Here is a 25,865-nt window from a genome sequence, read left to right as displayed (position 1 = left end):
GATATAACCCATTTTTTTGTAACTTCCTGTTACATCTTAAGTCGATTCAAGCAGACAAAGCAACAAGTCATTGAAAATTCATTTCCTGCGTTCGCACTTGGACTTCTTTCCTGCTGACTGACCAGTGACGAACACAGTCCCCATCTTCACCAAGGGTTTGTGTGTTGCTTCAGGAACATTTCTACAGTTTTTAAACTTGTATTTATTATAATTTTTATAATTTAAAACATTTATTTATTTCCTCAGGTTTTTTTTTTTGCCGGTTGTTTGGGGTTGGCAGATGCTTGCGTTCCAGATGACAGGGATTTTACTATATTTGTTTTGGTGCTTGGCAAATCACCCATTTTATGAAGTAGTTACAAACAGAAATGGGACGTTCAAATCTCACGCCACCGTTTATACTCCGGTCTCTTCTCAGCCCCCTGCATCTTAGCCGACGTTCCCTCGAATTTTTTTAGTAGCCAGCATGCACAAAAATCTTATGTTGAGCAAATTTTTTTCCTGTGACAAATGTACATGCGAACCGAATGCTTGTGAATGTTCAATAAGTATTAATTACATTATTTTAGGTCACTGACCTTTTGTGCGCACATTCATTTCCTTTGTGCACTGGGGGCAAAACGTGCACACGCACCCGCGCAGCTTAGCAGGAACAGTGATCTCAGCCAATTGCACAGCTTTGTAATCAGTACTTGATTGTGTTTCCTCCTTAACTGCTCATCCACCTCAGCAACTTCAACATTTACACCTTTCCAGGTAAAGCAAATGTATAAGCAACTACTCTTGACATGAGGGCAGCCAATCAAGAGCCATAGAATCACAGAGTCCTGCAGCATGGAAGAGACCCTTCAGCTTGTGTCCACGCTGACCAAGATGGCATTCTGGGCTGGTCCCATTTGCCTGCATTTAAACCAAATCCTTCACAACCCTTCCTATCCGTATCAAGTTTATTAACATCTGATTGTACAAGTTCACTGTTCTCCAGACCTCGATGCAAAACACACAGACACACAACCAGACAGGTCATACACATACAAACAGACAATACAAATGCAGGGGGGGGGGGGGGGGGGGGGTCATTTTCATCTTGCTAATTACCCAGAAAAGTAGGTACCTGTGGTATCAGAGCTGAGGTGTTTCACATCGGCTCCTGACCCGGCTTTTCTTTGTTCAGTGTGAACGACCTGGCTCTAAACACAGGTCGTTCACACATCAATTAAGTGGTATCTTTGTGTAGTAGGGGTATAATAGTTTCATAAAAGACTTTATTGTCCCTGCCTTCCATTCCATGCACCCATTACTCCCCTGTGTGATGTAATTACCTCTTACATTCACCCTGAACTCACTCCCAAGCACCTTACAACTATTCCCCCTGGAGTTCGCCACATCAGCCTCTGACCATCCATATGATCAATGCTTCTCATCCTCTGGGACACCTCTATCAGGTCACCCCTCATCCTCCATCGCTCGAAGGAGAAAAGATAGAGATCACTTAACCTAAGCTCAGAAAGGATGATGCCCAATCCAGGCAACAACCTTGCAAATCTCCTCTGTGCCCTCTCTGTAATGAGGTGACGAGAAGTGAACACAATATTCCAAGTGGGGTCTAACCAAGGTCATACAGCTGTGACATTACTTCCCCGCTCTTGAACCTGATCCCATGGTTCACGAAGGCCTGCACTCCAAGTGTCTTTTTAACAACACTATCAACCTGTGATTGTAACCCTCCCCCCCCCTTTTAATGTGGAGATGAAATACCCTTTTGAGAAAAGCCTCTGTTTCGTCCATGAGCGGGTCCTGATCTTTCAGGTTATTCATCACATTAACTCTCCATTCGTCTCTCCACCCTTCATCTTCTAGCTCCTATCCATATTCCAATAAAACAAATATAAATTTGAGAAACAGTAAACCATTTCTGAATTAGCACACGCCAGCCCATTTCTGACATAATTAGTGTAGGTGTCCAACAATCTCTTCACCTTACTCTCGATATTATAGTTCATTATTATGCACGTCCACCAACATACCAATCCTTGCTCTCAACCATCATCTCCTTTTGCCTTGCACCATCACCCTTCTACTGGGTAATCTCTCTCCCGTCTTTCATTTGATCATGAATATCTTCTTCCCTCCCTACTTTCTCATAATGTCATAGCAGTTAGCACAATGCTATTACAGTGCCGACAACCGGACTTAAATCCGGTGTTGCCTATAAGGAGTTTGTATGTTCTGCTCCAAGACCTGCATGGGTTTTCTGCAAGCGCTTCCAGTTCCCTCCAACCTCCCCCCCTTCAAATCACAAAAGATTGTCCGTTATTTGCGCAGCTTGGATTTCATGGGCTGGGAGGACCTCCTTACTTGCTGAATCGTTAAAATTAAATTTTAAAAGCCTGTGTTGCCCATCAAACAATAATTTGCGCTGATCCTACACTAGTTTTACGTTAGTCCCCCACAGTGCAGGGCAGACGGTCAGCGTCGTGGTTAGGGCGACACTATTACAGCGCCAAGCGACCCGCCGCTCTCTGCAAGGAGTTTTTACATTCTCCTTGTGTTGCACGTGGGTTTCCTGTGGATGCTTCAGTTTCCTCCATGGGCCAAACACATACAGGGTTAAAATGTTAATTGGTTACATTGGTGTAGGCTGGAAGGGCTAGTAACCGTGCTGTGTCTCTAAATTTTCAAAAATTTAATTAAATACTCTTTCACATTCTTCCGCCCACTGACACTCCAAGGGCAATGCACAGTTGCTAATTAACCCACCTACCCACACCTCCCGGAACTGTCGAAGGAAAACAGAGCTCCCATAGGCAACAAAAAAAACCCACAAAGCCAGCAAAAAAACTCAGCAAACTGGTTCCAATAGCAAAGATACATATTGTTCAGGCTTAAGGTATGAGCAAAATGTAGACAGCCACCCAAATAAAATGGTGGGGGGAGGGGCAGGAAGGAGCACAGGCCCACAGACAGGAGGGAATAGGCAGATGAGCGAGGGAGGGAGGGCACAGCAGCAAACAGGGGGAGGGGGACGACTGTAAATGGAGAGGGAAGGGGTGGAGAGCTGGAGGAGAGGAGTCAGAGGGATAGAGAAGAGAGGGAGTACGGGGAGTGAGCTAGCAGAAACCGGAGAGGTCGATGTTAATGCCATCTACCCAAAAGTAACGTGGATACAGTGTGAAATTATCCTGTTCAACAGAATGTAAAAGAGAAATCCTTTTTTTAAAATCTGATAGGCTCAGCAAGACATGGAGGTTGTACACAAACCACAAGGTTAATAGAGAGGTACAGGTTTCAATTAGCTTTGCAAATTATATGTTATTGCTTATTGAGTTGCTTTATGATGTAGAAAAATGTTGTTAAAGAAAGAATTCTGCAGATGCTGTTGTTGAGTGCAATGCACAAATGACAAAGGGCCCACGCCCGAAACGTTGGTTACCCTCTACTTCCTATGGTTGGTGCATGACCTGCTGAATTTCTCCAGCACTTTAAGGAAAATGTTGCAAATTACAGTAAAACCCCTGGTTTCTGGCACCTATGGGGGTTTGGTAGATGCTGGATAAGTGTATTTTCTGGTTGTTTGAGACTTACTAACTAATACACCTGCGTTAATAAACAGTTTAAAAGACTAAAATACTACACTGTACTTATACCGAACAAACTTCATTTGCATGAATATATAAACCTTAAAGCATTTTACTTTATTATCAGTCATATTATTTGAAAACATTTAACCGTCGCTGCATCTACAGGTTCCTCCCCCTCCAAGGAACCACCCAAACAACCAACAATAACATCATAGATAATTAACCCCCCCCTCCCCTCCAAGTTTACAGATAAAGCCTGTATCTGAGGCGACTTACTCAGCAGGGAGAAGGAGACACTTTAAGAGAGTCACCCCAATGGTGAGTGGCATCAACCAGCTCTTCATCCTGGGCGACGCCATTGCTGTTTCACACAACTTTATTCAAACAGCTGCTACAAGCAAAGCTCGACCAAGGCCCTTCGCTGGCTAAATATTTACTCCCATCTACACCAAAGGTTTATGTGTTACTTCTGAAAACATTTACTTTTACAGGACCTCACAAGCTTCTCCATCACAAGATGACAATCCTCGGAGAAGATATCATATGTATATCAAGGGTAAACCAAGGAAAGAGATATACAGTTAAATGACAAGGCCTTGAGGAGTGCAGAGGAGCAGAGAGATCTGGGAATACAAATACATTATTCTCTGAAGGTGATGTCACAAGTGGACAGGGTTGTAAAGAAAGCTTTTGGTATCTTAGCCTTTAGAAATCAAAGTATTGAGTATAAGAGTTTGGATGTTATGTTGAAGTTGTTTAAGACATTGGTGAGGCCAAATTTGGAATATTGTGAGTAATTCTGGGTGCCTAACTACAGGAAGGATATCAATAGATTGAAAGAGTGCAGAGAAGATTTACTAGGTCTTCAGGAGTTGAGTTACAGGGAAAGTTTAAACAGGATAGGACTTTATTCCTTGGAATGAAGAAAAATGAGGAATGAAGAAAGATTTGATAGAGGTTTACAAGATTTTGAGAGGTATAGACAGAGTTGATGCAAATAGGCTTTCTTTCCACATATTGGGGGAGATAAATACGAGAGGTCATAGTTTTAAACTGGAAGGGGAAAGGTTGAGGTCAAACATTAGGGGGGGGGGGAGTTCTTCACTCAGAGTGGTAGGAGTGTGGAATGAGCTGCCATCGGATGTGGTGAATACGGGCGTGTGTTTTAAGAATAAATTGGGTAGGTACATGGATGGGAGAGGCCTGGAGAGTTATGGAATGGGAGCAGGTCAGTGGGACTAGGGAGATGATGGTTGGCACCGACCAGAGGGGCCAAATGGCCTGTTTTCTGTGCTTCGGTTCTATGTATCTGATATTTTTTTCAAAAATCAATAAAAAGATGGAAAAAGAAAGGAATGAGATGACAAAAGATTTCTTCATCCAGAGTATTTTGAGATTTTAGCTGTTATCAGGTAGTTATCTCTTGGACATACAGCACGGAAACAGGCCCTTTTGGCCTATAAGCCCAATTACATCCAATTGACCCATAACCCCTGGTGGGATAGTGAGAGGAAACCACAGACCCCGGAGGGAAACCCAAGTAGGCATGGGGAGAACATACAAATTCCTTACAGACAGCGCGGGATTCGAACCCTGCACTGTAACAGCGTCATTTCTCAGTAAATTGTTCCAGTATGCCTTGGCCAGTGAGCCTCACCAAAAAAAGGGCAGCATAGGTTTGGAAAACCATGTCCATCATCTAGATCTGACATAATATTCCAAAATTAGCCCAGTTCCCAGAGAACGGTACGAATCTTCAACCTTTCCATCTCAAGGCAGTCAACCACAAAATGAAGCACTCATTGTTCTATTTCTTTCTTTCAATATCTTACTCGCTGATTGCTGTGACTATATTTTGCCTTTGATAACCAACATTGCAGGGTGTGGAGTTCACAAAGGAACACTGAGTCCTTGCTGACATTATTTGACTTTCATATTTGAAGTGGAATTTAAAAAGAGAGTAAAAGAAAATAAAAGAGGGTGAATCACAGACTGCTCCAACCAGAGGAATAAGAATCTACCACAGCAACAGATTTGTCAAGCAGGGGAGGGCGAAGAGAGGATTTGCCAGGACTTGGGAGGGTGGGATGGGGGTGGGGGCGGCTGAGCTGTCGGGGAAGTGGAGCAGGCTGGGGCTTTATTCCTTGAAGCGCAGGCGGATGAGGGGTGATCTCCTCGAGGTGTACAAAATCACGAGAGGAAGCGATCGGGTGAACCATCTTTTGCTCAGTGTGAGGAAAGAGATGACGAATGAGGGCGTTTTGGAATCTTGGAGACAGGCCACAAGATGGCAGTGTTGCTGGAGCTGCAGTAACGGCAGCGAGGACCCGCGGGGAGCAGAGACACAGGACTCCCCCCCACAGGGTCCATCCGCCCAGCCCGACTGCCTTCTGCTCCATACAGGCTTTAATTGGCCTGTTAAAGTAGCTGACAAGTTGTTTATTTTAAAATCTTGTGGGCCCAAAAATGGTTGCGTCTGTGTTCAGGAGCAGACATGAGGGATTGGGTTGGTGAGGCAGAGGACTGGTACAGGGCACCAGAAAATGAAGAGACAACGCTCTCCCCCCCCCCCCCCAAAAATGTTTGAGAAAGAGCAGAGAAGACAATCCACAGGACGCTGACCTCGGCAGCAGACCAGTGAGGGGCTCTGAGGCTGAAGGACACACAGGCGGTGGGCAGTTGGTGACTGAGGTCAAAGGACTCACACCGGGCTGTAGATTGCCTGAGACCAAGAGAAGGGGCACCAGGTAACGGAACCGAGATGCGAGAGGGTGCTGAGGGCACTGGAGGCTTCCTGATCATGTCAGAGGTGTGCATCTGGAGCTCGAGCTCCTGATAACTGGGACTGAAGGTTGTGTGGCTGGAGAGGCTGCGGACTGGAGGTAAATCCATGGACACCCAAGGACTCGGGTGGGGCAGGGGGGAACTCTGCTTCTCTTTCTCCAGCTGTAAGGGGCGCTGGGCAATTGCTGTTGATGGCAAACCTTTGTCTGAATTACTATAGACTATAGCAAATTTGGTTTAATATTACATGACAATAAAATAGTCTTGAATCAATTGATTGAGAAGTGTTTTTAATGCTACTACAATAGCCTTGGTGAAATCAATCCAAGTTGGGATCTTCTGATATTTATGATGGAGTGTCCATTTGTCATTGCTAACATGGAGAATGTCAGGGTCCAAACTGGCTCCCTTTATCAGAGGGTTCTTTTGGCCTTCAGTGCCTATGTTCTATCATTGAAAATGACCACTTGCCTGATTGATTCAGGAGGATAAATGGCTCACAGTTGTAGGAAAACCAATAAAACAGTAACAAAAACCATCTTCTAACCTTACAGAGCTAACCGCTGTCAAATATCATCACGTCATGTTGCCATGGACTACCATGTTCCTCAACACTTGGGGAGGGGAAAGACCAGCCAGAATTTTGGGTCATTTGAAGAGATGGAAATTTCTATTTTCCCAGTGGTCAGGTTTGGTGGGGCAGGAAACAAGATAACTCATCGGGCTTTGAGTCACCTCAGTACATTTACTCTTCAGCCTCGGATCAATCATTGTGTTTATTCTTCAATCACAAACCCAATAACGTTTGTCCCTTTGCTTCCAGCGACTCTGAATTTTGGTTACACCCATTTTTTCCCCCCAAAAAGTGTGTGGTTATCCTTCCATCTCTGTACCACCACCTTTCCTTTAACAGTGGAAGACCAATTTCTCATCAGTTTCCTAACATCATGACCAGTCCCTGTGCCCAAATCTTTCCTATTTTCCCAACCTTCAATTACTATTTACTGCCATTGCTGGCCTCATGATTCAGTCCTTATCTGTACTAAAAAGGACATTACGTTCAACTTTCAAGGTTTTGAGTTCAAGTCAGGAGAACACAATCAACAAGAGCTCAGCAGTGAAGAGCACAAGAACTTCAAATTCCTGGGTTCTCCGAGGATCTATCCTGAAGCCCCCATGTTGGTGCAATCATGAAGAAGGCTCGTCAATGGCTATACTTTGTGAGGAGATCTGGTAGGTCACCGAAAACTTATGCAGATGTACTGTGGCAAGCATTCTGACTGGCACCTCCATCTAAGACAGTGATGCAATCAATGCTCAGGTCAAGAAAAATACTCCAGAGTTAACTCAGCCTGTAATATCCCAGGCATCATTCCACTGAGAACATCTATATGAGGCAGTGTCTTAACAAGGCAGCCTCTATCCTCAAGAACCCCCACCACCCAGCCCATGCCCTCTTCACTCTGATCTTTCTTTGGCTTGGCTTCGCAGACAAATATTTATGGAGGGGGTAAATGTCCACGTCAGCTGCAGGCTCGTTTGTGGCTGACAAGTCCGATGCGGGACAGGCAGACACGGTTGCAGTAGTTGCAGGGGAAAATTGGTTGGTTGGGGTTGGGTGTTGGGTTTTTCCTCCTTTGCCTTTTGTCAGTGAGGTGGGCTCTGCGGTCTTCTTCAAAGGAGGTTGCTGCCCGCCAAACTGTGAGGCGCCAAGATGCACGGTTTGAGGCGTTATCAGCCCACTGGCGGTGGTCAATGTGGCAGGCACCAAGAGATACTCTGATACCATCAGGAAAAAGGTACAGGAGCCGGAAGACAAGCACTCAATAGCACAAGGACAGCTTCTTCCCCCGCTGCCTTCAGATTCCACCATTACTACCTTACATTTGACTTTTTCATGCACTTTTTCGATTTTTATTTATTTTTATAAGGCAGTTTATCTTAATCTGCACTGTGTTACTGCCGCAAAACAACGAATTTTATGACAGGCTCATGACAATAAATTCTAATTTTGATCTTGCGTATAAATTCAAACACAAGTCTTTGGTGAGGAGGGTTATTTTTATTTATTTCGGGGATATGTTGAAACTAACAATGCCGCAATAACAGTGCGAGTAGCCCAGGTTCGAATCCAGCACTGCCTGCAAGGAGTTTGTACATTCTCCCCATGTCTGTGTGGGTTTTCCCTGGGGTCTGTGGTTTCCTCCCACCCTCCACAACATACAAGGGTTGTAGGTGTAATTGGGCCAGAATCAGCTTCTACCATGTTGTAATTTTAAAAAAATATTATCCTTTCCCAATTGCCCATGAATTGATCAGCAGCTATGGCTCTGGAATCTCAAATAGGCTACGTAATTTAAAGATGGCAAATTTCCTTCCCCAAAAGATGTCCATGTACCATGGTCAGTCGTTTGACAGTTAATAGCCCCTTTTCCACTGGCACCCTGGAATTAACTGGGACAAGGTCCAGTAGTAAAGGAACCCTGTCCAAAGGCCGGCATCAAATGATGTCATTTCACACTAGGGAATTAACTGCCTCTACCCCACTCACATCCCCATCATTTGCTGACGCCGGCGGGCGTGCTGATAAAACCAGTGGAAAAGGGACAGCAGAAAGTCACCTGTTTCCAGTTGAAGGTCGAACATTCCGATCCCTGGGGATGAGTGTGTTCAGAGGAAAAGCAATTAGTGTCCCAGTTAAGGGTGGCCCAGTGGAAACGGCACAAAGGGCTTCCTATCCTGGGACACAGCACGGACAATTAACTGGGATGCCAGTGGAAAAGGCGTTACCATTGCTTGGGCAATCTTTCAATTTTAAGATCCAGATTTATTTAATGATTTGAATTTAAATTCTACAGTTGCCATGATGGGATTTAAACTTATTCTGAATCCATGATCCAGAACTCTGCTGTTAGTCCAGCAATTTAAAGCTATACAACTATTTTTGGAAACAGATCTGGCCACAACGTTACAAAAAAACCTATCACAACAATTTCAGCTGCTTATCGTTTTCAAGACAGAGGACTTCGGAACCCAATCTAGAAAGTTTCGTTCACTCTATAATTTGGTGAATGGATCATGATTCATGAAACAAGGGAATTAAACTATTTATTCTACAAACCAAGAATTTCTCATTGAATTCTTTACAGAGATCTTGGCTTCAATCTTTGATAGAGTGGATTCGAATTTGGAACTAAATGATGCCAATGTGAAATGGATCAATGAAACATTATCAAGATATATATTACACAGAACGTTACATCACAGTACAGCCCTTTCGGCCTTGGATGTTGTGCCGACCTATATATTCCTCTACCCCCCCAAAAATACTAAACCCTTCCTACCTCGTAACCCTCCATTTTTCATTCATCCACGTGCCTGTCTAAGAGTATTTTTAATGCCTCTAATGTTTCAACCTCTACCACCAACCCCTGACAAGGCATTCCAGTCACCTACAACTCTGTGTGAAAATCTTACCCCTGATGTCCCCCCTTCACTCTGTATGGACGTCCCCTAGTGTTTGTTATTCCTGCCCTGGGAAAAAGGTGCTGGCTGCACACCTTACCTATACCTCTCATAATGTGGTAGACCTCTATCAAGTCTCCTCTCATCCTTCTTCACTCCAAAGAAAAAGTCCCAGTTCTCCCAACCTTCCCTCATAAGACTTATTGCTTACTGATGTATTTGCTTCTCAAGTGATGAGTAAACTTTGCTCAATTCGACACCTAATTGGACTCCCAATGCTTTACTGAGTCAGTCTACCTCCTCTTCTCAGTCATCACTCACACTATGCGATTCTTTCTGGAACATTCACCGCTGCTTGCAATCTCCATTCAGGACCATTCCTTTTTGCTTTTATTGGCTGAAATACCTCATCCATGTGTTGCAACTATCCCGAGTGAAATACTTAACTCTCCTGCATGCAAGAATCAGTGCATCACAGGTACATATGCCCATCTGGTCCATCATATCCATGCCTGTTCAAGGAACTATTCAGATTGATCTTTCTTTCGACCCCTCAGACCCAAACCTTGCAGGTTACTGTGTATATATTGGTCATACAATTTTAAAAAAAATGCTTCTCCACATTTAAAAAATCTGCCTCCGCCATCCTTTCCGATAGTGCCCCCACACTCTTTGGGTGAAAAAATAATAAAGTTTTCTCAACTGCTTTCCATGTTCCTTTTGCTTCAGTTCTGCTCACACATCAGCAATTCAATGTTGCCCCAAACCTTAACTCATTCTTCAGAATTATAACAGAATTAAACAAATTAATGAAATATCTAATGAAGTAGAACACAAAAGTCTGCAGACACCATGATTTCCGTCTGGGCCCTCTCCAACCGGACGGCATTAACATAGATTCTCAGGTTTCTGCTAGCCCACTCCCTTGTTCTCCCTCTCTTCCCCGTTCCTCTGTCTTCTTCCTGCAGCTCTCCACCCCCTTCCTTCTCCATTCACAGAGTCATCCCCCCCCATTTGCTGGTGTGCCCTCCCTCCTTCATCCACCTATTACCTCCTGCTGTGGGACTGTGCTCCTCCTCCCTCCCTCCCCTCCTCTCCCACCATTTTGTTTGTGTGCTTGTCTATATTTTGCTCATACCTTGATGAAGGTCTCAGGCCCAAACTGCTGGTCATCTGCCTTTATCTTTTCAATTTAATTTTTTAAAAATTTCAACGTACAGCACAGTAATAGGCCATTTCGGCCCACATGTCTGTGCTGCCCAATTTACACCCCATTAACCTACACTCCCCAGTACATGGTGGGATGAAACTGGAGCCCATGGAAAATCCCACGCAGGTGTGGGAAGAACATACAAACTCTTTACAGACAGTGCGGGAATCGAAACCTGGACCCAATCACTGGTGCTTTAAAGGCATTGCACTAACTACTATGCCAATCGTACCTCCCATCTGTGCTATATAAAGTGCACTATTTGACCAGCATTGTATTTTTAATGAAGTATACATGCTAGAATATACTAAATCTGTATAAATTATCACAGAAGAAAATTCATTCAAAAACCCTTGTGAATTTGTAAAATTAATGAAAGATAAATATCTTTTTGTTCAATTGTGGCATCAATCAACAAAGTAAAGCTTTTTGAGTGTAACAAAACAATACATTTCCACCCTGCATCTTGTTCTTACCCATCCATTGAATTACATTGTTTCATTGCCGTAGATACAGTCAAAAGTTTTGTTTTGTGTGTTATCCAGGCAAATCAACTCATATAGTAAGTACTGCATATATTCGAGTAATAGATGAGTTTTTTGGACCAAATTTGCAGGTCAAATTTGGGGGGGGGGGGGGGGGCAGCCATGTTAAATAACAGCATCATTTAAGGGATAGGGAGCTCTGATGGCCAGGAACGAGTGGTAAGTCTGCGTTTGGGGTGTCGGTGGCTTGGATTGGGGAGGGGGTGAGAATGGGTGCAGTCAGGGCCAAAATAGGGGGTAGATTTTTACACGAGTCATAAGGAAAAGTTGCACTTTTTGGGAGGCCAAAAAAACAGGGGGTCAACTATTACACGTGCTCAACAATGATACAAGTAGATGTAGTAATAAACAAATAAAACAACTGTTTAGGGAATAGCCGTGAGCCCCTTTTCCACTGGCATCCCAGTTAATTGGCTGTGCCGTGGCCTGGAATAGGAAGCCATTTGTGTCATTTCCATGGGGCCACCTTTAACTGCGACACTAATTGCTTTTCCACTGAACACACTCATCCCCGGGGATCAGAGTGTTCTACCTTCAATGGAAATGGGTGACTTTCTGCAGTCCCTTTCCCACTGGTTTTATCAACATCCGGTAAATGCCGGGATAGGGGTGGTTAATCCCCAAAGTGAAATGATGCCAGTGTTCAGATAGGTTCCTTTTCCATTGGACCCTGTCCCAGTCAATTCCTGGGACAGGGTGCCAGTGGAAAAGGGGTTATAGTAGAGTGTACAGTGAAAGGCACAGTTGAAAAGAGTGGAACAGCATCAACGTTTGCCAGTAAGGTGTCCATTTAAGAGTCTGATAACAGCAGGATTTTATGAAATATCTGCGCCCGTCAATAAATTTTAATCATGGTCTTACCCCCAAAATTTCACTGTAGTCTGTAACTTATTCCTGGATTTAATCTATTTATTCTATAAAAGATCTGGGCCCATCAGTCTGAATAATTTCTGGATATCAAGTAATAGTTATGTCAATTCTCAAAATATTTTAGCTTTCAAATTGCACTCCGGTGCACCGTCGTCCATCTCTAAACTATCCAAACTCCACAAGAGAGCAGCTCACAGATTCCAGTATTTCATTTTAAACTTTCAATGCTTTGTGCAAATTTTAGTAAGTTCTCTGCCTCACATCTACATTTTCAAACATCTCAGTGTGATGGTTCCTTGTCTGAATAAATATTTGCTTTAAGAATCATCATAAGCCATTTAATGTTGGGCCAGGCCCAATTTCTCTGCATGAAGGGCTTATTCTGATGTCTCCAGTGATTTAATGGTTAAAGATTAATAAAAGTGTAAATGCCAATCAGAATTAGCTTCCTCAACTAAACCCCACAAAATATAACATTTTTATTCTGTGCCTTAACAAAAGTTGCTTTGGTATACATTATTTTTAGTGGAGCGTTTAATTAACAGTTGAATTTGGTTTTAATACGCACTTTTTAAGATAGAAATCTATTTGCTAGTTAGGTTTTTAGCTTCTACTGTTAAGGCAAATGCTGCCCTAATTCTTAAAGTCCAAGTGTTTATGGTGATATCGGAGAGTTGTCTTGTGAATGGAGTTGAGCGTTTCCTTTAACCTCGTCGCTAATTGATTGTTTCCTGAAGATTCGTTCCTCAGTGACACCTCGTCAGTACCCCACGACAGACCTGAACAATTAATATTCAGGGAACACAGGAAATGCTCACTTGGAAGCAAGCTTCCAAGGGGCAAGCTCCAGTGAGCTTCATGATTAAAATTTATTGACGGGCTCAGATATTTCATAAAATCAGAGACTTAAATGGACACCTTACTGGCAAACGTTGATGCTGTTCCACTCTTTTCAACTGTGCCAATTAGAATTTTGAAAGGGCCTTAAGTGAACAAATTGGAATAATTGGGTCATTCGGTTTTTTTTTAAGAAAAAAATACTGAAGCAGAATTAAACGAATAGTTGCCACCAGGTCAAGAGTTTTCAGAAGTTAACAATTGGGCTGAAAATTAAGATACTCTCTTTTACTTAATTGTTAGGCTTTATAAACCAAGAGGGCAGTGCCTCCACAAAGCATGAAAATCATCTTCTCCTTCAGCCAGGATCCAAATGAGAGAATGTTTACAGAATGCTCATTAAGGAAAAGGATTGCAAGATAAGAAATTCTGGTTGCAGAGCATAATACCAGATAGATAAGGGGGAAATGCCATGTGAGATCGCATTGGCCAATTGCTGGGAGCGGGCTTCCTTGGACAGTGAGAGACCACAGACCAGAGGGAAAGGTTTTCCAAAAAATTGTCAGCATTGCATTTGAATGACACCAGCCTGGTCCTCTGCAGAGGATAAAACGGCCACGCAAGAGCAGCTGTCAAACACAGTCCAGATTGTTTAGGGTCAGGATCAGAAGAGAAAAAAAACCCCCACCCCAGCAATAATAATGTACTCCCTGTCCCTGCAGGTTTTCGCCTGCCTGTGCGTCCTGCCACCTCGGGCAAGCCCCAGTCCCATCGACAACCGTGCAGACGCGACCCCGGACGAGAGCAGGTACGTGCTGGACGACGGCTTCCAAGAGGAGGACTCGGTCGACTTCAACACCTTGCTGGCCAACATGAAAGGGGAGTTCCTGAAGAGCCTGAACCTGTCGGGGAGCCCACAGCTCGGCGCGGCGAAGGTGGACCCACCCGAGTACATGGTCGAGCTCTACAACAGGTTCGCCAATGACAGGACCTCCATGCCTTCGTCCAACATAGTGAGAAGCTTCAAGAACGAAGGTAGGCAGCGCGGACTGGGGCATTGCAGTACGATGCACTCCACCGCCCCGAGGTCTGGGTCCGGTCCCCCCCGAGGTCTGGGTCCGGTCCCCCCCGAGGTCTGGGTCCGGTCCCCCCCGAGGTCTGGGTCCGGTCCCCCCCGAGGTCTGGGTCCGGTCCCCCCCGAGGTCTGGGTCCGGTCCCCCCCGAGGTCTGGGTCCGGTCCCCCCCGAGGTCTGGGTCCGGTCCCCCCCGAGGTCTGGGTCCGGTCCCCCCCCCCAATAGGATCTGTCCCGACCCGGTCAATTACTTGCAAGCCCAGTTATCAACGAAATCACGGTGGGTGGCTGGGGGGGTCCTGAAATTTGCACCCGCTGCAAACTCCCAGCTCGTCCAATAGCTCATATAAAGTTGCTCCTTGCACTTCTAGACGAAACCTCGCCTGGTGACTGCGCAGTTTCCAGTTCTCTCCCCACCTACCTGTTGGTTCTGATTTTTAATTCTGCCTGTAAAGCAAAAGAAAAAGAAAAATCACTGCCTGCAAACGGTCCCCAAACCGATGAAATGCCTTCCAAGTAGGGTAGTGAAGCACCAAAGTCTGCAGACACCGTGATTTTTTTTTTGGTAGAAAACACTGGAGAAACTTCGCAGGTCAAACGTACCTTGGATGAAGGACTCAATGTATCTTCGCTACTTAAAGGACCCTGTTTGACCTGCTCAGTTTCTCCAGCATCGTATTTCTTTCCCCCCCCCCCCCAAAAAAAAAGCAGGGAATTATCTCCTGACATTATCAGCCCATATTATTAGGAAAGAAACTATTAGGAAAGAAATTGGCCTCTCCCGACCAGTTGCCTTTTATTGTCAGGAATTAAACTGTCCCTCTCTCATCAACTATCACAAACTGCAAACAAAAGTTGTTTGTATCAGACAGCAGCGTTTATCCACGCATCAGTTGCTAGATAAAGCACGTAGGAATTGAAAATAGCTCCATTTTTCCATTGCTCGTTCGTAAATACTGCTAGAATCGGTCTTACCTTTCAACGGGGACCTTCACTCTCATTCCAACTGCGGAAGGGGACGGAAAGATGCCACAATGCCCACCCCCCGGGGGAAAAGATGCCACAATGCCCACCCCCCCAGGGGAAAAGATGCCACAATGCTCACCCCCTGGGGGAAAAGATGCCACAATGCCCACCCCCTGGGGAAAAGATGCCACAATGCCCACCCCCCCGGGGGAAAAGATACCACAATGCCCACCCCCCGAGGGAAAAGATGCCACAATGCCCAACCTCCCCAGGGAAAAAGATGCAACAATGCCCACCCCCCCAAGGGAAAAGATGCCACAATGCCCACCCCTGCCCGCTGCAGTTTTCTGGATTGGAGTTTTATCACGCAGCGGCAGCATCTTGGGGACAAGGTCGTTCCTTCCTTGGGGCGGACGAGCACAGACGTGATCTCAGCTTCACCCTCCATCTCGCCAGCATCCTGACGCGTAACTCCTGGCCGGGGCTGAGCAATGATGGCTTGCCGACTCAATGATGGCCTTGTGGGGGGAATACTCTGTGAGTCAGAAGAGGGGGGGGCAATGAAACAAGAGAAAATGGGAAGGGGTTGGAGGCAAACGCACCGCCCGGATGATGTGTGGAGCAGGTGTGCTGAATAATTGCAGCAGGGAAGCTGTCCCCTCCCATCTGGGTGGAGCACCCTTCACAAACAAATTCTACATCCCACTATTGCCATCGGTGCTCTGTGATTAGCAAGGGATTGCTTCAGGTGGGACTCGTCCCTCATTGACTCGTTATGTGCAGGTTTCATCACTCCAAAAGAAAATGGGCCAATGACAATTTTTCTCCAGCAAAACAATTAGGTCGAGGGCAATGATTCTTAACCTTCCTTTCCCACCTTACTCAGCCCACAGCAACAGATGGTGGGCATAGGGGTTACTTAAAGTGGTGTGTGAGTGGAAAGAAAAAGGGTTGAGAACCACTGTATGTTCAGGTTTGTAGCCAACAGCAGGTTTGGTCAGAGGATAGGATGCAAACCCACAAAAATAATCCACAGAGGCTTTCCAATTTACTCATAAAATTCCGTAATTCCTTAATTGGCATAAAGCCCATCCTCCTTCCCCACTTTCATTAAGGCCTCAAACCCGAAACGTCAGTTATGTATCTTTATCTTTGCGATACAAAGTACACTGTTGGACCTGCTGAGTTTCTCCAGAAATGACTTGTTTTTTTTACTCCTTCCACCACCCACTCCCCAATCATCCTTTGCAAAGTTAATGGTTCAATAACAACTTTCTGTTCACATCTCTCCTTTCATGAAGTGAAATTACTACCGTCTCCACTAATGTCTCCAAAAACGAGTCCATTACAATCTGAAATTTATTGTAAAGATTTGTAATTTTTTTTCTCAAAAGATCATACCATGCATATAACCACCTCACAAAAAGATTCTTGATTTAAAGACAAATGATTTGTCATTGAATTTTGGTGGCTAAGAAATCATATTTCCCCCCCCCTCCCCCTCCAGAGTTGACAATTCCTTTATTAAATTAATCTAGACATGTTTGTCTTAAGCCTTAAGGTTCCACCTGGAAATTGAATCTCATACAAGCCTGGTTTCTGTTAAATACCCCCCCTCCCCCCTCCTCCATCTTCTTCCCCTTGTCGCCTTCCCTCCCCCACCCCCAGCCCTCTCTCTTGCTCTCACTGTCTTCTTTCACAGAGCCAAAATCAATTCTCTCCTGTCCTCTTATCATATCCACTAGCACAGTTGATCTGTATTCTCCGAATCTCCCCCCCACCCCCCCCCCCAGTCTTTAATTCAGATGCCTGCCTGCTTTTTGCACACACCTTGATGAAGGGCTCTGGCCCGAGACATCGGTGATATATCTTTGACGGTGCGAGACTGGCTGAGTTTCTCCAGAAATTACTGGGTGTTTTTACTACAATCGCAGCATCTGCAAACTTTCATACAGGCCTCTCCAACCACTTGATCACTGGAGATGATTTTCTCGGCCACAAAGTTTGTTTTACAGTTCTGAGGTAGTTCTAATCTCAAATTTTGCAACTTAATATTTTCCAGATACCTCGGTCTCCAACCAGACAGATGGTGTGAGGATCCACTCCCTCATTTTCAACGTGTCTGTGCCTCGTCATGAAGAAATCACCATGGCTGAACTTCGACTGTACACGTTGGTGGATCGAGACCGAGAGATGTATGAAGGAGTGGACAGGAAAGTCACTATCTATGAAGTAAGTGAAGAAGAGGAGGTTGACCGAGATAACAATGAAGAATACTCCGGGCAGGGGAAATTAAAATTAGCCAAAAGACAAATTTATGGTCGAGATAGTGGATGGGAGACCTTTGATGTGACGGAAGCGATCTTGAGATGGTCAAAGTCTGAGTGGACCAGCCACAGACTTGAAGTCCACATTGAAAATATGGATGAAAAAAAGAATGAAGACGGAGATCTTGATATTGACATGAAACCAGAGACGAAACATGTGCCATTGCTAATCGTGTTCTCTGATGACAGAAACAGCATCAAGAAGGAGGCCATCGAAGAACTGGAGCAGATGATTGACCATGAGCAAGATGTGGTGTTTCAGAATTTGGAGGCAGGAAACTTTGGCGCCAACCTGAATGAGGAGGCCTTGCTGCAAAGACGGTCAAACATGCTCTATGACACCTCCTCAAGGATCAGAAGGAACGCCAAGGGGAATTACTGCAAAAGGAGCCCCCTCTACGTGGAGTTTAAGGACATCGGATGGGATTCCTGGATCATAGCCCCGACAGGATACGAAGCTTACGAGTGCAAAGGCTCTTGCTACTACCCACTGACTGAGCACGTCACACCAACTAAGCATGCCATTGTTCAAACTCTGGTGAATCTCCGCAACCCCAAAATGGCAGCTAAAGCCTCTTGTGTTCCCACAAAATTGGACCCCATCTCTATCCTCTATCGAGATGATGCAGGAGTGGTCACGTATAAGTTTAAGTACGAAGGTATGGTCGTGGCAGAATGTGGATGCAGATAGTACAAAAGAGTCATCAGAAAATAACTCTAATATATATCAAAGTATTTAATGAATATGATTGTAAATGTGTACATCTTGAGCTGCCTATTTAAGAAATTTATTTAAGGGTGTACAGCTGAGTTCTCAATTTATAAAGGGTGTTGTTGCTGGAAAAAAGAGAGTTTATAAGGTCACAGAAGCTAGCTCCACTGAGAACATGCTCCAAGAAAGTTACAGATAATGTGTCAAAGAAGCAGGAAACATTAGTTAGTAAAACAGAAATTGAAGCATTGAACAAGGCAACTTAACCCATTGCCCATGCTCCACATTGGAGTTTTCCATCAGTTCAAGTATCAAGAATTTTTTTTCCTAACTTCCCCCTCCTCCCAATCTTGTACATTTTTTTTTACCTTGCAAATGTTTAATGAATTCTGAAATGTCCAGGTTCTCATAACAATGTTTTTGTAGTAAATAAATAATTTAATTCTTCTGTAAAAACATAGTGCTGGAGAAACTCAGCAGGTCAAACCATGTCCTTTATATAGCAAAGATAAAGATACAGGTCAAACCGTGTCCTTTATATAGCAAAGATAAAAGGGCACGGTTTGACCTGCTGATTTCCTCCAACACTCTGTTTTTACTTCAACTACGGTGTCTACAGACTTTCGTGTTCCACTCTTCTGTTCCTGCACATCCTGCTGTTTTGATCTTGTTTCGGTTTCCAAGCTGAATGAAGGATAATGCAAATGATCTTGCAGCTTTTTAGGGTGGCATGGTTGGCGTAGCAGTTAGCGCGCTGCCTTTGCAGTACCAGGGGTTGGGATCGAACCAAGGTTCAAATCCCACACTGTCTGTAAGGAGCTTGTACGTGCTCCCCCCACCCCCCCCCCCCCCCCCGCCTGTGTGGATTTTCCCTGGGGCGTCCAGTTTCCTTCCACCATTCAAAAATGTAGGACAATGGGGTGTAAATTGGGGGCCCCAGACTTGTGGGCTGAAATGGCTTGTTATTGTGCTGTATATCTAAATTTAAAATTTAAATTTTTGTTAATGGCTATAGAAATGGGAGGAACATGAAACTGCAAGAATCACTCTCAAGAAGCATTGCAGCTGAATTGCTTTAATCTTTCAGATACAGGCTCAAAATTTTAGGACTCTCTGCTGATTTTTTTTAAGCAAAATGTATTCCATAGTATTATTTTCACTAACATGTAAAGAAGTATCAAAGTATAATTTGGATTCACTGCTGTACCTGAAAATGCTGGAGCAGTAAGACATGGAGTGTGAAAAGAGATATATATTTTTTTTAATTGCGCATGCCGGAAATCTGAAATAGAAACAGAAGATTCTGGAAACACTCGGCAGGTCAACCAGCCTCTGTGGAAGGAGAACTGAGTTAACGTTTCAGATCAGAGACCCTTCATCATAACTCGAGAGAGAGAAGCAAGATGGCGGGTTTAAGTGGCAGAAAGTGGGTGGGGTGAGTAAAATGAAGAGAATATCTAAGCATGCATGTAGAGGACAAATGTTTCAGGTTGACCAGCCAGTGCTGGTGAACAGAAACATTGAACCCGATCTCTCACCACCTGCTGAGTAGCTCCAGTAATTCTTTTTCACTTCTGCCGCAAGTGTTCAACATTGTAAAACTTCCCATGACATTGAGCAATAAGATCGACCAAGCTTTTAAAAAAAAAAATTGCATTCTTGTAAGAGACCAAGAGCTTGGTCCAGAAGGTTTTAAGGAAAGTCTCAGAGGAGGAAAGAGGAAGAGAGAGAGGGGGAGATGATTTGTTATGGGAGATAAATTCCAGAACTTTGGCCCCTGTGGCTGAGAGTCTGGTTGCCGGGGGTGAAATGAAGTCAGAACTCTTGGGCAGTTACGTGACCAGCGAGGTTTTAAAGAAGTGGAACATTGTGGACGTGGCAGAAGAGAATTTTAAACTGAAGAAGTCATTGGACCTGAACGAGCTCATGGGTGGTGATTGAGTGGCATTTATTATGAGGTATGGGGAGATATGCTTTGAATGAATGTGGGAGAATAGGAGAGGATTGGGATTATAAAGTCCAAAAGTAATGAACGTCCAGTGAAGAATTTCATCAGCGGGTCATTTGAGGCAGAAGGGTTCTAAGGATCTATGAGAGTTCTGGAGGGTTGTGAACTGGGTGCAGGTCAATGGGACTAGCGGAATAATATTCAGCACAGGGTAGAAGTTTTCTGTGTTGTAGTGTTCTATGGAGCGAAGGGGAAGAAAGTGATCTGGTCTGAGATGGGTGATGATCATGGTGGGGCAGAGCTAAAGCTGATAGGGGGGTAATCTGTGATGCTGTAATAAAATTCACATCCAACCCTTATATATATACTTGCGCTCTAACTGCTGTATGCACAGGACCACTGGCAGTCCCTGATAGACCCCAGCATCACCCATACTCCTTAATATGACACCACCAGCATTTATTCTGTGAGGGAGGGGGAGGGGGGTAAGCCTGTTTTACCAAGTGTGAGTAAATGGCAATGTGATTCCAAAAGGTTGAGCACCATTGATCTTAGCGATTAGGGGGATGTTGGATGAGCAATGTGTCAAAGAGCTCACCAAGGTCAAAAGCAGTCTGATTGAGGCTGGAATAGTAACTCAGGATTAGTGAGTTTAAAACAGACATGAAGCACATAGCCCAGTCTTCTCCACATTCAAATGGTGCATTTTAGACAGGAACTGGATGTCAAAAATGTTAGCTGTTCAAAGTGAGGGGAGGAAAGTTTAGGGGAGACCAGATTTTTACACAGAATCTAGTGGGTGTCACGAATTCCTTGCCAGGGATTGGTGGTGGAGGCCGGAACATTAGAGGCAGTTAAGAGACTTTTAGACAGGCGCATGAATGAAAGAAAAATAGGGAGTTACGAGGTAGGAAGGGCTTCATTTTTTTTGGTACAGCATCGAGGGCCGAAGGGCCTGCACTGAGCTGTAATGTTCTATGTGCTAGCATGGAAACAAACACCATGCAGCCGCTGAGCAGAAGGTAGGCAAGAAGGAGATAGGAACTGAGGGTTAATCCTTTCAATGACTCCAAAAGCAATGTTCTGACAACGATGCCTTTTTCATGGAATATTTTACAATGTAACAGCAATTATTTCCTGTGTCCAAAATCCTTGAGATTGCTTTCAAAACCAATCGAATATCCTCTTCTGCCGAAGCCCCTCTTAGGGGGACGCTAAAGTTTCTTTGCTTTGAGTTGAAATGAAGATAACTCAGAAAGTGTTTCTGTGACTTTAATTTGCTTTGATTTTGTATATATTTGTAAAGATAACATTTCTTTTAATGTAAATCCATGCATACATTGCTCTGCATTAAACAAGAAGCTGATTTTTAAAGGGTAACATCACCATATTGGATTAGTCCCAGAAGATTGAAACCTGGCCTGGAATATTCCTTCTAAAGGAAAGGACCTCAATCAGCACCATGCCCTTTAAAGGTACCATCTCTTGCTGCCAGTATTCCTTCCAAAGTGAGAAGCTTCTTGCCTGCTGCATCCTTTCAAAGAAGCAGGATAATTGAAGATTTTTAAATCTTTTTTTAAATTGAATGTATTTCTGCTATTTGAAGAAAAAGTAGGTTTATATAGGCTGGCACAACATTGTGGGCTGAATGGCCTGTACTGTGCTGTGATGTTCTATGTTCTATTTTCTTGTGAACTTTTAATGCTTCTGGATATAATCCTGGAGGAATTGCATACAGACACTACATGGATTCGCCAAAGTTGTTGAAAATGAGTGATTTGTCCAAAAACGAACTCAATGAATCCATCATGTTACCAGTCCAAAGTTTGTTTTGTTAAAATGTTGATCATGATCCTTCTTAAACACAACAGAATCTATAAACACAAGCAGGCTATGACTTAGCTGAGACCACAAGGTGACGCGTGAACCCATGCGGTTGGTTGCACCTTTGATCATCAGTTGGATGCCTGCTACAATGGTGGAAGAGGGTTGGTTTTTCCTCACCCCTTAATTGGGCACTGCAATCACTTATCTCCACCAGCAGACCTTCCATTTCACAATTAAGATCCTAAGATATAGAGCAGAATTGGGCCATTTGGTCCATCGAGCCTGCGCTGTCATTCCATCACGAGCTGATCCATTCTCCCACTCAGCCCCACTTCCCATAACCTTTGATGCCCTGACTACTCAGAGACCTATCAAACTCTGCCTTAAATGCACCCAATGACATGGTCTGCACAGCTGCCCGTGGCCACACATTCCAGAGGTCTACCACTCTCTGGCTAAAGAAATTCCTCCACATCTCTGTTTTAAATGGCTGCCCTTCAATCCTGAAGTTGAGCCCTCTTGTCTTTGACAAGAGGGAGAATGAATTTCAAGCCAAAATAAATGCAAATTCCCAGTTTGTATGGAAGATTTTTTTATTGAGTTGCCTTTAAGGATTAAATATAACTTTAAAATAAGCCACCATTTGATTCCATTCAAAATGCAACCCAATAATTCTGATCAGTGTCAACTCTCAGTTTCAGTGAGTCACTTTTTATTCTTATAAAACATAAAGGTAAGAAGCCTCTTATCCTGTAATCAATTGAATTCATCACCAGACAGACAGAATTATAGAACCATGGAGCATTACAGCACAGAAAGAAGGCCATTTAGCCCTTCTAGACTGTGCCAAATTATTATTTTGCCTTGTTCCGCTGACCTGCACTCATTCCATATCCCTTCATACATGTCCAAATTCTTCTTAAATGTTAATGTTGAGTCCCTGTTCACCACTTCAGCTTGTAGCACACTCCTACTGCTCTCTATGTGAAGAAATTCCCTCTAATGTTCTCCCCTTTCACCCTTAACCCATGTCCTTTGGTGGGGAGGGCAGAAGTGGAGAAAAAAAATCAGAGGTTGAGGAAATTAAAGATCACGGTGGGATTCAAATGTCCAGGCTTGCACTTCCAACTGCCCACCCGAATTAATGATCTCAGCAACTCTCTGCTCCCACTCTGACTGAAATAGTTAGCTCCCCTTTATATCACCAGGATCCCACTATTCCTGCCCCATCCCTACCTTTCAAATAACAACCTTAAAATTCCTTTACTGCAACAATGATCACACTTCCAAGTATTTTATTTGCCCTAAAGTGCTGCCGAAGTAGAGGGTTTCTAGGGTCACGGAATAATGCCTTCATTTCCATGGACCCCATTGATGATTATTTTGGTGATTGGAACATTTTTCTTTCAGTTTGATTACCTCTTTTAGCTCCTTGTCAAGTTGTTTGTGCACAGTCCTTCCCATCAGTTTTAAATCAATGCTGTGCTGTCACATGCTCTTTCCAAACCCTGCCAATTTCGAAACTGAAGCACAAGATAAGCAGGCGTGAGAGCTGAGAAACATTGGACCCTGTCACTTTATTTTTACTGAGCTGCAAAGTTGTCAAATTCCTGGAGAAGAACAACTGACGTTAACTCTCCTCTTCCCCACTATAATGAGTCGCAACACGTTTACACATGTGGTCCAAAGCTATTTGCCCAGGGTGATAAGGGAAGGGCTTCGAGAGGATTCTGCTCAACTTGCGTGAGATGGCCAGAACCTCTTGATTGTGTATCAGCCCATTGTAATCTTGACTATGTCCATGTCAAATTTTGACATCCCACAACCTCTATTGATTAAGATGATATAGGCATGTGTTATTCCGATCAGAAATGTATTAAAGTTGTTCATTTTAAAGCAAAATCTTTTGACCTATTAAGTTTGCAAGATGAATCTGAATGGCTTCAGAAATAGCCTTCAAGATGAAAGGGTTTCACAATTCTACCTACTTTAGGGGAAATTATTTTTCCTGTGTGAGTTCATTCAACAATTGCACTAAATTTTGAATTTTGATTAAACACATTATTTATATTATCTCAATCAATCGTACCATCTAATATTTTGTTGTGAAGATTAAGTACAACATGCAATGTATCCTCAGAGAGATGATCCCTTATTCACAGGGGTGAAACAGATTTGGATTACACACAATATTTCAGTAATTGATGGTGTTACCAGCTGACAAAATTACCCCTATCTTAGTCAACAGACAAACTCCATTTGAGAATGTGTTTGCATGTTAATGCTGCCAATAGTAGGTTAGAGAGTTGTTTGAACCACATGTGGATCGCCTGTCAACATACTCCAAGCAACGAGGGCGATGGCAGTGCAAAATCTGTTTCTGTCCTTCCCCATCCTCCCATTCTCGGGCGGAGGTGCGCAAAAGCGGAATTGTGGATGAGTCTTTTTGGAATGTGGAAATAAAAATGAACAAAGGGAAAAGATGAGAACACTGACCTCTGCCGATCAAGGAGAAAGGGCGCACAGTATGGATTCACAGGCTTTGTCCTATTTATTTCAAACAGATTAATGGCTGGTTAGAACAGAGTGCAAGGGGCGATCATATCGATGCATTTTGCTCTGTGTTCATTTCAAGTCTATTGTCTTGTAGTCAGCCTGCAGCAGTTTGTTACTTAGTAGACTCTGATCAGAAATGCCTGTTTATAAAGCAAATATTTATTGAGCGTTTATTTTTAAGACCTGTTAAATATGAAGTGATCTATAAGTTATTAAATGTAAATTGTTTTCCATAAGATTAATGAAAAATGTAACATGAGAAATCTTTATTCTGTTTATAAAAAGCAGTATTACCTGTGTATGTGCACTGTTTTGATATAAAATCTGTTTTGAAAAGTAATAAAGAAGCTTTCTTCTCTTTTTTTAAATATATATTTTAAAAAAAGACAATTAGTCAAGTCAAGTTTATTGTCATATGATTGCACAAGAACAACCCGACGAAACAGTGATCTCCGGTCCTCGGTACAAAACGTGCAGACACACAACCCGACATAACACACATACAGACAAACAATACAGACACAGGACACGATTTCATCCATACAAACAAAAAAAGATATTGTTTCATGAACATGAGAGTATCAGATGGTTAGTGTGAGCAGTTCCTTTCGTCATTCAGCATTCTCACTGCACGTGGGAAGAAGCTGTTCCTCAGCCTGGTGGTGCTGGCTCTGATACTCCTGTACCTCTTTCCCTGACAGGAGCAGCTGAAAGATGCTGCGTGCAGGGTGGAAGGGGTCCTCAATGATTATGCGTGCTCTCTCCTGACATCAATCCTGGTAAACCATGTCAATGAGGGGTGGAGGGAGACTCCTGTGATCCTCTCTGCCACTCTTATGGTCCTGTGCGTTGACCTCCAATTATTTTCTCTGCTGCAACCTTACCATACGGTGATATAGCCAGCCAGGATTGTCTTGATCGAGCTCTTTTTAAAGGTTAACATAGTGGTGGCCAGTAGCCTTGCCCATTTCTGTTTTGTCAGGAAGGACAGTTGCTGTTGCCCCTCCCTGACCAGTGAGGCGATGTTGAGTATCCACTAGTTAAGTGAACTCCAAGGAACTTGGTGCTCTCCACTCTCTCTACTACAGAGTTATTGATATATAGTGGAGGGTGGTCACTCCTGGTCCTCCTGAAGTACACAATCATCTCCTTCATCTTGTCCAC

General features: G+C 43.8%; 1 protein-coding gene across 1 annotated transcript; it reads left to right on the top strand.

Annotated features, from left to right (window-relative positions):
* Positions 1–13,943: 13,943 nt before the first annotated feature.
* On the top strand, positions 13,944–24,994 carry bmp10 (bone morphogenetic protein 10). The gene is made up of 2 exons (XM_069917996.1): positions 13,944–14,327; positions 17,394–24,994. Exons 1-2 carry the CDS (start codon positions 13,994–13,996, stop codon positions 18,347–18,349), a joined length of 1,290 nt encoding a protein of 429 aa, XP_069774097.1. The 5' UTR covers positions 13,944–13,993; the 3' UTR covers positions 18,350–24,994.
* The last annotated feature ends 871 nt before the right edge of the window (positions 24,995–25,865 follow it).

Source organism: Narcine bancroftii, chromosome 2 (assembly GCF_036971445.1).
Source record: "Narcine bancroftii isolate sNarBan1 chromosome 2, sNarBan1.hap1, whole genome shotgun sequence".
NCBI lineage: Eukaryota > Metazoa > Chordata > Chondrichthyes > Torpediniformes > Narcinidae > Narcine > Narcine bancroftii.
Note: the sequence above shows the minus strand (reverse complement) of the source record. Positions and strands in the feature narration are given on the sequence as shown.